We start from the raw sequence: 17,925 nt of genomic DNA, 5'->3' as shown, positions 1-17,925 counted from the left end.
TATTTTTTTAAAGTGTACCTCTAGGACCAACCAGTACATGTGGAATGAAGATTATCTTATTGAGCTCAAAATGCTATAATCTTTAGTTGATACACTGATTAATTCAACTTTTAAAAAAGCTTGCACTTAATTAAAATAGCATCCCTGATTAATTAGGTAGCAGCTTTTGTATTTCCTTTCTTCAAAATCTGAAACATTTCACCTTTTGATTCACATGCAAAAGAATGCCAGAATAATATATGTATGCATAATTTAAAACTGTTGAGCTGTTTCACGTGTGAATGTTGAAGTTCTTTCAGAATGGGATAGGTAGAAAGGATTAGACCCATTTGCTACAATGACTCTGTAGTTTCTTCCCCAAACCCCCAAAACTTTAACCTTAGACTGTCTACTATTGACCTCACCCCATTCCTAAGAGGTCTGTAAGAGGTGTGTATAAGCGCACCAGCGTGCCTACTGTCGCTGTCCTAATGTCCCCTTTTATTCGTACCCATTTCATGTAATCAGAATCATGTACTAATTATATCTGTTATCTAATACATGCTTGACAAATAAAATAAATAAATAAAATAAATAAAAATGACATAAAGCAAGGCAAACTAGACTTACCCCTTGGACTGGGGAAAGAAAGCAAAAGATGGCTGGAAGGTGCCTTACTTGATTGTCTAGATCCGGGTGTCCAACCCTGGCAACTTTAAGACTTGTGGATTTCAACTTCCAGAATTCCCCTACCCCCGTGCATGGCTGGGGAATTCTGGGAGTTTAAGCCTATAAGTCTTGCCAAGGTTAGACAGCCTTGATCTAGATCTACTTAGTTCCATTACTGATTTCCCTCCCCAATAATTTTCTCCCCTTCCACTTCTAAATGGGACTTGGCTTGCATTAAAAAGATAACCAATGAGAACCACAAACAAGGTCACAAAAAAGATTTACCTCTAAAATGGAAATGAAAGAAAAGAAAGTGAAATAAGATGCTCCGAAGCAGGGTTTTTCAAATCTAAGGGGTACCTCCCTTGGGGAAGTGCAGACAAAGACCTGGAATATGGAATATGTGAAGAACATTTTTGTTGTACTGTTACAATAAATCCATCTTTCTCAAAGTTTCCTTCTTGTTTTGATTTGTGTTTATTTTGGTATTTGTATTTTTAGGAGAAGCATGTGCATTAAGATTACACCAAAGGGAGGTATGATGGCAAAAGGTTTAGAAATCCCTGTTTTAAAGCATAGAACATAAATGTTATCAAACTAAATCTTTGATCAACTCACCAAAAAGGAAATGAAAAAAGGCACACGATTCAGAGTTACAGGCAGAGAATGGTGATTAGAATTTTTTAAAAAGAGCTTACATGGGAAATTGTATTTTAAATGCTGACATTGAAGCAAATTCCTCATCCCAAAAATGAAATCAAGGTGATATGTATAAAATAAAACCCTCCACTTTCTTGATCAGTTTACATTAACAAATACATACAGTAAAGATAATGTGTGGCCGGTGTGTCAAAAGGTGATAAGGTCATATAAGCAGTTTAATTCTTTTTGGATATTTTTAAAATAAAAAAAATAATAAAACTGGAATACTAATGAGGATAAGTAAAATAGTCTCGATCAATTATTAATGTGAACATCCATTGGTCCAACAGTGCATTGAATGAATTGTTTTCTCCTTTCATGGTGTGTTCTGGCAGATGTTTCTAGCTCCATCCTTCACTGACACCCTTAAATTACTTTCTGCAGGATCCAGTTGGCTTAATCACAATGGAGCCACCCCTGTTACCCTCAACCTGAGCAACCCTTGCAGAGCTTCTGTTGGGATGGCTTTAAGGAAACGAGTGAACAGGCCCTCATTGCCCAGCATTCCTGTTATCAGCCAAGAGAGCAACTTCCTGAGACATGCGTCAGGTGTGACATTAAAAATTTTTTGCCAGCTTTTAAAACGTACCCTTTTTGCTTTTGCTATAATATGAATGGAAAAGGATTTCATGGACTTCCTACATTTGTTTTGTAGGAAAAAGTTATAAAGAAGGTGCCTGCACTATGCATTATGTTAGATGCTTTCATGACATCAGTGCTGTCTCTCACTGGGTGAGAAGAGCCATTGTGAGGATGTACCTGTAGCCTGAGTTGTTGAGATATGATGGCTGCTTTGTTGCCAGACAAGGGCAACTCTATTATTTGAATCTTAAGTGTTTTCTTTCACACCTCTTAAACAATTAGGGAAGAAGGGCCTGGAAGGAAAAGATGTGCATTTTCTGTCTCTACTTCTGAGTCTTCTTCTTCCAGAACACAGCACAACCATCATGTTTTCAGTAGGATGTGACTTAGATATGTATATATATTGATAATAACATTTGAATGTACTATATTGTAATGACATTTGAGTGTAATGTTATGTTTACAGCTAATTCCCTGCCAGCAAATCTCCAACACTCTCCAGAATGGGAAGAGGATCTTGTAAATAGGGATGCCTTTGAGATAAGACCTTTGTCTCATCCAGAACATGAATTAATCGATGCTCTCAAGTGGCTCAGTAGCAATGATTGGTAAGGAAAAGAAGAACACTACTTTCTTAGCTGTGTGAAAGTCTGTGATGTCAAGACCTAGGATGTACATTGGGCAGAAAGAACTGCAGATGGCCACCAAAAATGTTTACATTTGTAATTTATGCATTAAAGGCAAGTTGGGTAGGAAGTGTAATACAATCATTATAATTTCGAAAAAGGAAATGTCTTCAAAATGGGGGGAAATGAAAAAAAAACATTGAGAAAAGGTTCTCAGATATGTGGGTTCCTCTAAACCACATCATTATAATGTCTGTGTGATGAGAATGCTATGGAGCCTGCAATCTTACCCCTACGTTCAGGAAGAAAGGCAGCATAGCCAGATTTACTGCTTTTTCCCCCTGTAAGAATTCATGCCTTCTTCCACCTCTTGTGATTTCCTTTCCATGGTGGTACCTTACAGTGGCTCCCCATAACTCTGTGGCTCTTCTGAGATTTGACTTTGCCATGCACTATGTCCAGTTGATGTTGCATGCCTAGCTTTTTTTTTCCTTATCACAAAAAGCCAATGTAAGAAGAGAGAGAAAAAAAATAAGGAAGAGGGATGGGTTCTATGTAATTGTAATTTTTAGTGCTCCCTCATAGAATAGCTGGTGGGTCTGACCAGCTTAGGGGAAGAAGAAGCTAAGGCGGAGACATCTATAGAAGGTATCAAAAAAGTTAAGTTGGTGCCACCATTGCATGGCAGGGCCCCGCCCTGTTTTTGCCAAATGTTGCATCTGCAATGCATATTTAAAAGGAGCTGGGCTTAAAGTACACAGCTGTACTTCTCTCCTCCTCCACCATGCTTCTCCTGAGGATACCCACAGTGTGTCATGTAACATGAACATGCAGCTAAGTTTGGAAAGCCAGGTCCAACAGTAAGTGTAGGTAATGAATAACATCAGACAAGCTATCTGGGACCCATCAGGACTAGATTCAGCAGTCCATCTACATTTAAAAGACAAAGGCCACTATTTTGAAGACAGCACAGTCCACAGAGAGAACCGCTGGTTTGAAAGAGGGGTCAAAAAGGCCATCTATGTCAAAATTGAACAGCCCTCTCTCAACAGAGGGGAAGGATATATGGCATCATCTATGGCTTCACATCCATTTGCACTACTCAGGTGACCTTGACAACACTGATAAACCTCCAGGTGGCCTCAACAACTCGCTGAAAGAAGGCAAGTGCCCAGCTGTCTGCAAGGCATATAAATCCTTCCATTCCCCATCCAGTGAGAGCTGAAGAAGCTTCTTGGATGAGATGCAAAATGTCTTCAAAGAAAAAACAAAGTCCAGTTGCCTTTTGAAAAAGCACCTTTGGGACATCCATGACCTGGATGACTGATAATCTCCATAGACATCAAGCTATCTGGGAGAATAAAAATTCCTTCAGAAAACTGAAGCATTGTCCAAATGAAGAGCACGAAGAGGACCACACAGAAATGGTGTAAAAACAGCATTTTGGTGGAGCATACTGCTAGTAAGTCCAAGAGTGAAACATCTTTAAATACATGAGAAGCAGAAAATTATAGAAACATGTTGGATGACAAGGAAGTTAAAGGAATACAATCATTTATTTTGGAATTTATTACCTATCTTCATTTTTTTTTGTCACCAACAGGCAAAGTTGTTAATGTAGTAAGATGGTGCTGGGGAGCGTAGTATAATAAGAATAAAGTGGTGCAAAGAATAAAAGCTTTCTTTTTCGGTCTCAGCCATTTCCAAGGATAGAGCCTGTTATGCAGAACTAGTAGATAAATCACCTTCTCTTGTCCAGCTTAATTCTCAGGGGATTCTGTATGGTATATACACTATATCCATGGGTGATAAAATGTTTTTATTTCTATTTATTTTATTTTTATTTATTTGTTTGTCAAATGTGTACAAGATAACAAGTATAAGTATGAACATAAACAAGAACAAGGGAGTAAATGGGAACAGTAAGACAGGAAGGTAGGCACGCTGGTGCACTTATGCATACCCCCTTTAAGGACCTTTTAGGAATGGGGTGAGGTCCATGGTAGACACTTTGAAGTTGAAGCTGTGAGGGGTTGAAGCTGTAACAGTGGACTCAGGTAGGGTGTTCCAGGCATTGACCACACTGTTGCTGAAGTCGTGTTTTCTGCAATCGAGTTTGGAGTGGTTTACCTTGAGTTTGTATCAGTTGTTTGCCTGTGTATTGTTGTGATTGAGGCTGAGGAAGTCATTGACAGGCAAGATGTTATAGCAGACAATTTTGTGAACTAGGCTTAGATTGGACCGCAGGCGGACCAGTTCCAGATTGTCCAGGCCCAGAATTTTGAGCCTGGGGGCCTAGGGAATTCTATTGTGAGTGGAAGTAGTTCTAAAATACACTGTGTATGAGAATTTCTGAGTCTTTACTTTTCTATAGTTCTATTGAGTTACTTTTGTGACATATATCATTTTCACACGCAGTCTTACCAAGTATGAGAAATGAGGTTTCTGCAAAATGCCAGGTGAGACTAATGATTTCTCTTGTCTTTTTCTCATTTTCCATCTTTCTGATAACTGCCTCTCAGGCACCTGAAGGAGAAAGGACTCTTCAACATCATATGCTTGGCTACCTGCCATTCAGAAGTTCTGCAGAGTAGACTTCATGATGTTTCCTTGGCAGCTACAAAGGAGGTTGGGAATGAATATTTAACATATGTCCAATCAATCTTCTCTGGTGGATTACCTGATGCTTTCCAATCTGTTTCTATTTAGTCAGTATGTCTCCAAGCAGCTTTTATACTTTTGTGCAGCTGTGTGTCTGCCCAATGTGCTATTTATGTTTATTTATACTAGAAAAAAGTTAATGCACTTTTTATTACCTTCAGGGTGGGAATAAAATTAGAGGAAAACAAGGTATACAAAGTAGTCAAATGTGCTCCTATGTGTATTTGTATAAAACTGCTTTTAAAAAACATACTTTAAGATAATGTATAATTTATGCTGATGAGGAGAAGGATAGGAGAGCAAAAGATGGAGAGGATGGAGCAGAATGAAGTGTGAAAGTCCATGGTTTCCAGCGGAAGATACCAGGGCTCCGCCTCTACCATTGCAAAGTGACAGGGGGTGGAACTCAAGAGGTATAGTTTTCAGTGCCCGTGCCTGTGCTTTACAATGAAAAACTTCCCACACATGGTTAACTTTTTGGAAGCTGCTAAAAACTACATGGTTTATAAAAACTACAAAAGGCTTATGGGACCTGAAGTAACACTTGAGAATAATATGTTTATTGAAGATCATGACAGTTTTGATTTTAATGTACTTTAAAAAAAATTGGGATGTTTTATTATTTTATTTTATTTGTAAAATTCTTGTAAACTTCCCAAAATCCAATTGTTTTCAGCACAACTAAAATGGCTGTCTGGCTGTCTGGACATGGTTCAGTAGGTTGGAAGTGCAGAGTAGAAATGAACAGAGCTGTTCATCTGCTATGTGCATTTTTAGAACAGCTTCCCATCCTGCTACTCTCCTAATATTTCTAATCAGGCAGGATGCTGAAAGTTGAATCCCAAGATATTTGAAGGGCTCTAGTTAAAGCAAGGCTACTTTAGAGTAACTTTTTGTGTCTGGATTGCATTTGGCTTTGCAAAGTGATTTTGTTTCTTCCTTCCCAATGTGTGGGAAACATTCTGGACTCTTCTGCACTCACTATTATTAGCTTAGGGAAGGATTCAATAATGTGCACCCTAATATAGATACTGTATATAGAGATTACATCAGGCACATGCTGTATAGGTTCTTTACTTCCAAACTCAAGTTACTGCTGGTGTAGAATCTAAAAATTATCTCTGCATTTTTCCCCTCAGCCCACTTGCTAGTGCTCCTCTCGTCTCATCAGCTTATATTCCTATGGTCAAGGGAGTCCTTCAGATAGCCAGAGTATATCCAATTGTGTTGTTTTACTGTCTGGTTGATTCAGGGGAGGTGCCTATGAACAAAATGAGAGAGGTCTGTCTTGAGAAAGGTCTCTCTTGTCACATTTAGGATTTTAAGATGTAAAATCTGTTCTTGCAGCTGTGAATATATGCTGTATACAGTATTCAGTTGTGTTTTAAACAGTAGCTGGAAAAGTACTATCATTGTATTCTGCAGAGTGAAATATGTTTGTTCAGGTAGCCTACTCATGATAAATTTCCCAGATCTTAGACAGCAAAGTATAAGCTTAAGAAACATGTCTTACTGTGGAAGCATATATCTTTCATCAAATCTAATGGAAACAGGTTTAGAAATGACATATATTTTTCTGCATAGAAAGCATATGTTCTCCACTGAGTTATGGATTCTTCTGTGTAAGATATATGACATAGACACTGTGACAGTTTTGTATAACAATTACATTCTATATGTAAAATAAAGTTGGCAAGTTATGTCAGAAAAGAGAGAATGAAATTGAACATTTTAGTTTTAGTACTTAGGAATATCTAAGAGTCAGTTTGGGCCAGTGGTTAAGTGGTTAAACTGTGAGTTATAGTCCTGTTTTAGTATGAAGCCAGCTGAAGGATCATGAGCCTTAAAAACTTGAGGCTGTCTGTCAGCCTTAGGAAGAATGCAAAGGCAAACCCCTTCTGAAAATGTTGCCAAGATAATTGCAGGGACTTGTCTAAGCAGTTGCCAGCAGGCAACACTGACTTTAAGTATCAAAATAAATAATAAATACAATGTAAAAATCTGAAAGTCTGGATCATTCATGTTATTATGAAGGACATAAAACAATACTTTGGAGAAGGGGAAGTCTTCTGCTTATGTGTATTTGAGATTCAATGAGGAGCATTAAATAAATCTATTCTTACATATACTGTATATTTATGTCATGTTGTATAGTTACATTCTGCATGTGCTCTGGTAACTAACCCATTGCATATGAAAACTAAAGTTTGATCAAAAGTAGTGGAAAATTCTCAAGTTGTCTTGTCAAATGCCTTGCTACTGAAAGTTATCCATGGTTACCATCAAACCATTCCTTCATAAACTTGGCTTGTGCACAATGCTGAAGGATAGTAGAATTTATTTGTTGTTGTTGTTGTTGTTGTTTTTTGCTTGGAATCATAGCATGCTACAGTGATATTACAATGATATGTCTTGGGCCATCATGATGTAAAGCCTGGTGTTTCATGTTTACATCCAGATATCGCCAGATATATTTAAATAATATAGTTTGCATACCAATGTTGTGATGCAAGTGATATTATTTGCCCCCTCTCTTGTCACCCTGCTCGAACCTCTTGCTTAGAGTGATATATGAACTCATTTATTATGGCTTAGTATTAAGACGCTAATTAATTTGATTAAACAATGCCATCTCTCAGGATCTAGGAAGGTGCCTTTTCTGTCTCAGCAGCTGCTTTTTGAATAGCATTTCCCCAAAGATCCATATGGCTCCCACCCTAATGGTATTCAGAAAGTCATTAAAAACTTGAGTTTCCTCTTAGATCTTACTATAGGATGGTGGTTGTTTCTTTGTTGTTGCTACCCAGAGTAATTTAGAATTTGGCAGTCTCTTAACTAAATGAATGAATGAATGAATGAATGATTTTTTGTATAGAGTCATAGAGTTCCAGGTTTTCTGAAGGACAGACTACTGTGTCTTAGCTACAAACGTCTACCAATGGAATTTCACTGATTCTTAGGAAAGGGGAAATATAACCAAAATTGCATGACCAATCCAATACTTGCATTTTCCATTTTCCCAGACCTAAATACAGTTTGGCCTTCTTATAAAACCCCTACTGGATGTTGGGAGCTAGCTAGTTCTTGCATTCCTGGGAGTTAATTTCATGGAGCTGCTTACAGCCGACTTTCTGTTTACTGTATTTGACCACTTAACAGAGAGGTTTTATTGCTCTCATTTAAAGCCTTCTAATAAAAAGCAAGAGCTAAGCAAATTCACAAGCCAACTCCACACTTGTTCATTGTTTGAACAGCTGATAGGCTGCTATCAGCAGAGTTTTCAAAGGCCATTATGCTTCCTCTCTTGGCAAATATTAGGAAACCATTGGCATAATTTTGGTCTCTCATTTTTTTCTAAAATTATAATAAACCAAGACCCTATCCTGGAGTTTAAAAAGTGTTAGTCAAGATAAAAACAAGGCAAAATTTGGCTGTCACATGGAAAATAGCAATAAAGGTTTTCTATTTTTTTCTATAAAGAAATACTGTAGTGTAGACCTAGGAGCTTATAATAGCTTTTTGGGCAAGTACATATAATCTCTTGGTACAAGTTCTCATGGAACTTGGAAAATATATTGTAAAAATTTGTACAATAAATTTCTGTATGTTAAAGTAACATGCAGAAGTAGGAGAAAAATAAGAGCCAGTTTGGTGTAGTGGGTATGATGCTAGCCTAGAAACTGGGAATTTGTGAGTTCTAGTCCTGTCTTATGCATGAAACCCAGCTAAGTGATCTTAGGTTAGTCACTCTTTCTCGGCCCAATTCACCTCACAAAGTTGTTGTTATGGGGGAAATATGGGGAAAAAGTACTATGTATTTATGCTGCCTTGAGTTACTTATAAAGTAATAATGGTGAGATAAAAATATAAGTAGATAAAATAAGAGATACTAGTTTTAGACATCTAATCCAGGGATTTTGCATATTGCTAAATTTGGGAATCTTTATTTGGATAAGAAAATGACCCTGTATTGATTCTCTGGCTGTTGTTCTTTACAATTTGCAAAAGTATATAAGATCATATGACTTTCTTTATCAGGTTAGCAACTTACGATCTAAAGTATGTAGATTTGCTATTGGGACCCTTGCCGAATTGTTCAAAGCTATGACGAAGCACATGGATCAAGAGGTTGAGGAGATATCTCGAGTCCTGCTTCAGAAGGCAGGTGATACTAGTGAATTCATCCAGAAAGCAGCTGACCAGTCCTTGGGGATCATGGCACAGAGTGTGACTCCTTCGCGAGCAATGACAGCCCTCATGGCCAATGGAGTGACGTATGTACATTGCCTTTTCATCTGCAATCTCAATCCTTGCTGGTCTATGGGCACGAGCAGTAAGTGCTAGCATTTACAAAAAAGAAAAGTGTTGGAGGAGAGAATTCCATATCTCTGAATTATTAGAGTAATATGAAAAAAGGTGTAACCGTTCAGGTGTAGCTGACTTCAGCACCTAGCATTCCTTACCAATTAACACAATGGAGAGGGGCATTGAGTGAGTTTAGCAGCACCTAGGGTGCAAAATTTGCCTTATCCCTGCCAGAGGATGGCTGAATTCTTCTGTATGAGTCTACAAGTGGAAACCAGAAATTTGGCTTAGCATTGCAGCTCTTTCTGCTTATGCTTATTCCTTAAACTGTTTGTCCATGAAATAGAGTGGCAGAGAAAAACAGAAAGAACACTAAGCAACCCTGTAAATTAAGCTGGAAATTGTGGTTGCCCATCACGATAGATGGCAACTCATTTCCTTTGCACAGGAGAATGTTTTACCATTCATACTCTAAGAAAAGCATACATTGTAGGATAAATGAAGGTGAGCTAGAAGAATTGTTGCTATCAGCCTATACCTTGGCAGGTTTCTACTTTGGCATGGAGACAAGAACGTACCCTGTGTCTGACAATGATGATCATTTTGTTGCAGCCACCGAAACCCTCTCATTCGAAAATGTGCTGCTGGACACTTATTGACAATCATGGAACAAATTGGGGCTGAGAAACTGCTCTCGGGCAACCGGGACAGTACAGAGTTGTTAGTGCAGACATTAGTGAAGATGGCTCAGGACTGTCATCAAGAAACAAGGTAACAGCAGGAAATGCCGTTTCCCCAATGAAGATGGCATTTTGTTCTTCAGTGATCTTAAAAAGATTTTCTTTTCCTCCATTAGATGTTATGGCCGGAAGATGCTGAACATGCTTATGTGTCATTCAAAATTTGATGGGTATTTGAAACAAAATGTGCCATCACATGACCTGCGGGATGTCATGGCTGCAATTAAACAAAAAGTAAGTATGGAAGCCCACGGACAACCTTGGAACTGCATAAGTTAACAGGAGACTCAGAAGATCTGATATTGTACATGGGCATTAACTGCACAATTGAGTATTTTTCAGAAATGATATAAAGCACTAATATACCAGCTGCATTCACTTGCAGCAGTAAAACCATTATTTTCTTAACTCTGCTTTATTAAATTGGCAGAGTTCACACAGGCTCAATACATTCACCATGGTTTCTAAACCACAATGGCTGGTTTTGTATAACATTCTTGGCCCAAATCAACCAAATGATTTAACATGAAGTATAAATCAGTTGGCACGAAAAGACGAGGCATGTGTAATTGGCCAGAATGTTAAAATGACAATGTGACTTTATCTGTATAGGGAACAGAAGATTCAGCCTCCCAAGCTCCTTCTGCCAAAAGTTACCGAAGATCAAAGAATGGCAGTTTGACAATCTCACTGGACAGCCTGTCTTCGAGCGAAGGGTATGGTGGGGAGCATCATTTGCTTCAGTGATTAGCTGTATTTTGGAAAGACATAGAGCATGTCACTGGAAGACATACTGTATTTAAAAAAAAAAAAAAACACGTTCAGGTGCCCATTATATTCTACATGCATGTTGAGAGGCTAAAGTCAAGGGAAAAGCTTGTTCCCTTTCTGGAGTCTTTCCTTGCTTCCTTAAGCATAATTCATTTGCTTGAGATGCTTGATGTTTTCCTCATAAAGTAAAGGTCCTGAGTAATGAACCCAACCAATTCCGCAACCCTGAGGCTTTTAGTTTTCTCAAAGAACTGCTTTATTAGGTACATTATTTCAGCCCAGTTGAAAAAACCCCCAGCTCTGGCTATTTCCGGCGCTTTCAGTATTAGATTAGGTAGCTCCCTCCTTCTTTGTCACAGATCACGTTGTCCAATTAGATGTTTTGGCATCTCAAATATTTTGGTTATGATGACCTTGGTTCTCATACGTAGTAAGTTGTTGATGTCTGGTCTGGTCTAACATTCCAGAACTCCCTCCTCCCCACAAAGTGTGTCAAGCTGAGAAACGGAGAAAATGGCTGTGACAGGCCCGATCCATTTTGACGTTGACACATAGTTTATGCCACTGCTAAAAACTCTTAATTTAGGAGAGCAGACTTTTACTTGTGAAAACTTTTGTCTGCCCTCTAGAACAGGGGTCTTCAAGCATGGCAACTTTAAGACTTAAGCATGGCTGGCCAAGGAATTCTGGGAGTTGAAGTCTACAAGTTTAAAGCTTCCAAGTTTGGAGACCCCTGCCGTAGAACAGAGTTTCTGCATCCAGGCAGAACACCTTCAAGAAGCCTTTAGTGATGCGTTATTTGGCTGTGTCTCTTTGTTGCCTTTTGATAAGCACCCAGACTTACTGTATATAGGGTGCTAATCTTCTTCTCTCTTTTTAGAATGCGTATAAGTTTTCTTCAAAGTTTGCCATCTCAGAGAAGCAAATTGCCAGCTGAATTTACTACTTGTCTTCCCACTCAAGCTGTAGAGAGAGCTTGATGGCTTGGGGAGAATGTTTTGGAAATACACACTGCCTGCTTGCCCTTTGCTGCAGAGCTCCACACCTGGTGGAAGCCATCTCTCTTGGCACTGAGTGAGCGACATCCTCTGGTTGGAATTGCCTGCAGCATGAAATTACAATTTTTAGCAATTAGCAGGACTAGCAGCATTAACAGAGCAGCAAGGAATAAAAAAACAGGATATATTTTATGGAAAGAGAGAAGGAAATTGCTAATAACCGAGGAAGAAAAATTATAGATTCTGTGTTTTTAATCATTTGAAATCATTTGCACAACCAAGAGTAGAGTCTCTATTCTCCAGACCTACTGTTCAAATTTACAATTGTTCTTTTGCTCTGTGGACTCCTGCTCTTCTTACCCCCATTTCCTTTGTATAATTCATACTCTTATTGTTGTTGTGGACTGCATATGAGTTCTTTAGCCTCTTCTGGAAGGCTAAAAGGATACTTCATCAAAGGAGTATGAGCAAAGGGACATATAATGGACAAAGAAGAAGCAGTCTTATGAGGGGAGGTAGAACCCATTCAGTCATAACAACTTCTGTCTGTAGCTTTTATATCCATTAAGTTTATCTGAAGACTTGGGCTGAGCATCTACAACTCTTGATACTTCTTTTTTTTGAATGCTATTTTGGTCTCTAACAAAAAGAATAGCGTGCCTGATCTTATATTAAGTCAAGGGGGACAACCAGATATGTTTGAAGGAGATGTATTCTTGTTCTTGACTGGTCACTCTGTCGTGAAGATTGGGCTGTTGCAGCTTGTTTTCCTCTGCAAGGCATAAATCAGATTAGATTCTCTTAAATCCAGTGTGCACATTAAAAATCACACAAAATCTGTGCCAAAGGCACCGTTTTATCAGTTTTGGTTGATAAACCAGTTGTGTCCCTATCTGGAGAAGAAAGATATACATCAGTTACATAAGATCTCAAATTTGATTTAGGGTAATTCATTTTGGTGGGGCATTTTGGAAGCTGCAGTTAGCTGTGAATATGGTGGGCAAGTTGAAGCTTCTCAAAAATCATCCCTATATTGGAATACCTACTCTTTGTGTCAGTTTATTTCCAAGACTAATTAAAACCCTTACTTTGCAGTAGAAAATCTTACACAGTTTGAGATCATAAAACCTATAGCACTGACTGCTTCTCTATAATCTACCCCACACCCACAGGACTTTTGAAGATCCCACTATAGATGTATCAAACATCAACAGTTGTCTGGGAGAGGAGGCTTTTAACAAGCCACCATTGGCCTACTTAGAATGTTCAAATGTTTTTTTTTAATGCTACTAATTGTATTGCATTGTTTTTAATTGCATACATGTTTTTATAATATCATATAATTAGTTAGCTTGATCTCTTATATGTTATTTAGAATCAATGAGGAATGTGTTCATGCACTTGTAAACTCAAGGAAATAAATTAAAAGAATCCCACCTCCAGCTTTGCCTAATTTTCCATACTATTCTGAACTAGATTCAGAGTTGTCCATATTGCATCTGGAATGACTCATGAAGGTTAAATGAACTTTGCTTAACTTGCACAATAAATTTTGGCATATCACAAATTGTGCTTCCTTTCAGGGCTTGATAAAATTGTTTACTGTAATATAATATGGTTGGCAAATGTGATGAAAAGCTTTTCACTTTTCAACTACAGGTCTACCTCAGATGTTCTTAATTTCTCGCAATCTGCAGCTCGTTGCTCCTCACTTCGCAGCATAGATGTAATGGAGCAGCTGAAGGACTTGAACAAACTGCTTGTGGCCAAGGAATTTCAGATACGAATTGATGGAATAACCTTACTAATGGACCATTGCAAGAAGAACCCACACTTTGTCTCCTCAAATATTGTGCAGGTATCCATTATGATTACCAGTATCCTTAATTAAAACATCAATATTTATTAAACTTGCAAGGGCAGTACCATCCTAGCACCCAGCCAGTTGAATTAATTTTACTCTTTTTTTAAAAATGTTTCTCCAAGAATTTTTATGAAGAATTATTTATAATAGTTTTATGAAGAATTATTTATAATGGACTCTCCTTGTTGGAGATCCAGTTTTGCTTTATCTTGTTAACTGTTAAAACATCAGGAATAGAAACAGTTCTGCTTTTATCTCATTTAGAGACTGATATTATTAGTCCAGGGGTGTCAAACTCCTGTATTGGATCCGGCCCATGGGGTGCTTAGATCTGGCCCGCGGGGCCACCCAGAAAACAGTAAAGGACCAGCCCGCAGTGCCTGTGCCAGGGAAAATGGAGCTTGGGAGGGCTCCATTTTCACTGGCAGGGAGATGCAGGAGGCTGTCACAGCTGAAAACGGAGCTCAGGAGCCCATTTTTACTGCCAGAGCTCTCAGGCCACCACAGGTGCCCCTGACACAAGTGATGTTGAGCTGGCCATACCCACCCAAACCCAACTCAGCCCCCCAAGATCAAACACAACCCTGATGCAGCCCTCAATGAAATCGAGTTTGACATGCCTGTATTAGTCCCTCAATTTAAAACTGTTTCCCATAGGAACATTAGCATATTTCCTCTACCTCTTGTTTCCCACCTTGAAGGTAGACAACTTAAAAAGGGAGCTTTCTTTCATACTATATAACAAAGGTGTCAAACTCACGGCGTCATGGTGTCATCACGTGACATATCAGGACTTTTTTCCCCTTCCCTAAACTAGGCGTGGGTGTGGCCAGCGCATGATGCTTTTGACCCGCAAGCCAAGAGTTTGACAGCCCTGCCATATAACATCCTTAATGAACAAGTTAACCTATTATACCTTAAACATGAACAATTCTACTTTTACAGCTGTGATCTTATGCTAAATGTGGACTTTGGTGAATGAATTGGAGGATGGTTGGATTTGTTGCAAATGACCTCTATTAACATTTGATAAATGAGGGTGAATACAAGAGATATGTTTCTCGCAAAATATATTCAAACAAAATGTTCATGTACTGGCTCATAACTTGTTGGAAGAATTCCCACATTTCTATATATAATATTTATGGTAAAATTTATTTGCTTATTTTCTTAATGTTAACAGATTTTTGACACTTTTACACTGAGGCTTCAAGATTCCAACAAGAAGGTGAACCAGTATGCATTAGAATCAGTTGTCTCCATGATTCCATTGCTTAAAAATGGCTTTAATCCAGTCCTGTTCTCTGTGGTGACTATAGTGATGGACAACTTAAACTCAAAGAATTCTGGGATTTACAGTGCGGCAGTAAAAGTTCTGGATACAATGATTACTTACTTAGGTAATGGTTATCTACTTGCAAGATAAGTGTATTTTTGTGTTAACGTAATTTTCAGCCCACCAGAGAAAAAGACTTACAGAATTTTAAAGAAGGCAGGCTGTGAATGTGCTAACATAATGCATAGTTTTGGGGACATACTTCTTTTGAGTTACAAATTACATCCAAAGACTCCCAAACTGTAGATCTCAGCATATGTGCATTTACTTTCACATATAAGTTTAGAAAATGTGATGTAGAGCAAATCTCCCCCAACAGTTCTAGTTAGCAGTGGTAGAATAGCTTGATTATATTCTCTCTCTCTCTCCCCCTCCCTCCCTCCCTCCCTCCCTCCCCCCTCTCTCTTGTGTGGTGTGTGTGTGTGTTCAAATCAGTGAATCACTGCTGATTCCTGATGGCTGCTTGGACAAGTAGTCCCTGCATAATTTTGGCGAGATTCTTTAGAGATAAGTTGCCATTGTCTGGGGTTGAGAGACAGAGAGAGTAACTGGCTCAAGGATATCCAGCTGGCTTCAAACCAAAGGCAGGACTAGAACTCAAGAGTCTTCTATTTTTTTAGCCTGGAACTTTAATCATTAGACATAAGTTTGCTGGATATTAAATAAACTCCTCTTGGGTTCTGTAAAACCACCATCTTTTACTTCCTCTAAATTCTTACATGAAAATGAAATTGTATATGTATGTATGTATATATATGTGTTATATATATATATATATATATATATATATATATATATATATATATATATATATATATATATATATATATATATATATATATATATATATATATATATATATATATATATATATATATAGGATGGAGGGATGCAGTATTGGATTTGAAATAACAAAGGCGTTTGTAGTGAATTATTGCAGATTGGTGGAAAATTATATCCCATTAAAAGTTGGTACTGCAGTAAAAACACATCCTACTCAAGTGACCTGGGTGCTACAGCTATGGAACTATTGTATGCCTATAACAAAGATGTCATACTCACAATGACACATTGTCATCACATGATGTATTACAACTCGCAATGACACATTGTCATCATGTGATGAATTGCAACTTTTTTCTCCTTCGCTAAACCGGGGGTGGGCGTGGCCAGTGTGTGATGCATCTGGCCGACAGGCCGCAAATTTGACACCCCTGCTCTATACTGTTCTTTGTAGGTTAGTCTGGAATCTCAAGTTTGCTTGAGTGGCCAGATCTGCATATGCCTTAGAACTAGGCAGTAGAATCACAAAATCACAAGAAGCTAATAATATAATTTTAGATTGCAGAAGTGGAAGTCCACTTTGATGCTCCACCATGTAAAATTCAGTGCTAGTAGAAGACTAAGCCATCTCTTTTTTATGATTATTTTTAACTGAAGAGAATAAGTTCCTATGTGCAATTTGATGTAATTGCTACTCGATTCTGCTACTCCATTTCTCAGTTGGCAGCATGAATATAGATATAGATGAAACAGGGGCATACTATGGATACTCTGCATTAAACAATGCCATCTACAGGTAGTCCTCGACTTATGACTGGGTTGCTTACTGACATTCTAACTTATGGGAAACCCCTCAAAAGGTAGTTGTGTCCTGAATCCAAAATGGTGAAGCATGTGTCCCTCCCCTGGTCATGTGATTGCATTGTGGGCACTTGGCAACTAGCCCCTATTTATGGCTGTTTGCAGCATCCCATGGCCATGTGATTGTGATTTATGACTTTTTTGCTGGAAACCAATGCATACTTCTGGTTTCCACCAAAAAATATCTAGACCAAACAATGGGCTCACTTGAGAACCACAGTATTTGCCCACTGACTGTGGCGTTCACTTATTGACTGCCACATTCGCTTTATGACCACCACAAAAAAGGTAAAGTTGGGTATGGTCACATGATGCCAAGCTTAATGGCTGGCGCAACTTAGTAGCATAATTGCAGGCTCAGTTCTGGCTGTAAGCCGAGAATTATCTGTAATGGGAACTATCTCTCTTATATTGCCTAATCCAGGGGTCTCCAACCCCCACTTCGTGAATCAGCACCAGGCCGCAGCATGTCAGAAACTGGGTCACACAAGCAAGTGAAGTCCCACCCACTGGATGCAGGCAACATGCAAAACCAAGCTCCTTCCAATCCATGCAAAGATCTCTCACCATGGAACCAGTCCCTTGTGCTCAAAAGGTTGGGGACCACTGACCTAACCATTGGACAGTGTATTCCCTAGAATTTCAGTGGCCTTGATGACCTTCTGAAGACTTACGGATCTTCCAATAAGCATTGGACAGGGATGTTAGCTAGACCCATTTAATGCAATGACTGTTTTTTTGTTTGTTGGATTTTTATCCTTGTACGTAGTGCCTTTTGTTTTTCATTATTAATGTGGATGTATGATTGGTAGTTATCTACCCATAGTAACATCTTGACCTGGCAGCCTTATAAATTGTCTTTTTTTAAAAAAAAGTTTGGTAAGTTTGAATCCTGGTTTGCTTTTTCATTGCTTATTGTATGATGTGAAGACAGGGTTTTTTTTTTGGTTAGTGTATGGCTCCATGTATTGTGCAAATCTAGAAATGTCCAGGACAAGGTTTTATGTGTGTTATGTGAATATAGCCCATGAGTTATTTTTGTCCTCTT

The 17,925-nt window shown here is 38.5% G+C and overlaps 1 protein-coding gene across 2 annotated transcripts in view; it reads left to right on the top strand.

Moving 5' to 3' along the window:
• The window catches only part of TOGARAM2 (TOG array regulator of axonemal microtubules 2), a 61,740-nt gene that overhangs the window by 34,753 nt on the left and 9,062 nt on the right, over positions 1–17,925 (top strand). For both annotated transcript variants that reach the window (XM_087965138.1, XM_087965144.1), the window contains exons 9-17: positions 1,735–1,899; positions 2,399–2,540; positions 5,081–5,186; positions 9,258–9,493; positions 10,137–10,295; positions 10,381–10,498; positions 10,877–10,980; positions 13,693–13,891; positions 15,081–15,297. In XM_087965138.1, the coding sequence (XP_087821264.1) occupies positions 1,735–1,899; positions 2,399–2,540; positions 5,081–5,186; positions 9,258–9,493; positions 10,137–10,295; positions 10,381–10,498; positions 10,877–10,980; positions 13,693–13,891; positions 15,081–15,297 (1,446 nt within the window). The remainder of the gene's footprint in view (positions 1–1,734; positions 1,900–2,398; positions 2,541–5,080; positions 5,187–9,257; positions 9,494–10,136; positions 10,296–10,380; positions 10,499–10,876; positions 10,981–13,692; positions 13,892–15,080; positions 15,298–17,925) is intronic.

Source organism: Notechis scutatus, chromosome 1 (genome assembly GCF_049901735.1).
Source record: "Notechis scutatus isolate UNSWTSFEM ecotype Mainland chromosome 1, rNotScu1.2, whole genome shotgun sequence".
NCBI lineage: Eukaryota > Metazoa > Chordata > Lepidosauria > Squamata > Elapidae > Notechis > Notechis scutatus.
Note: the sequence above shows the minus strand (reverse complement) of the source record. Positions and strands in the feature narration are given on the sequence as shown.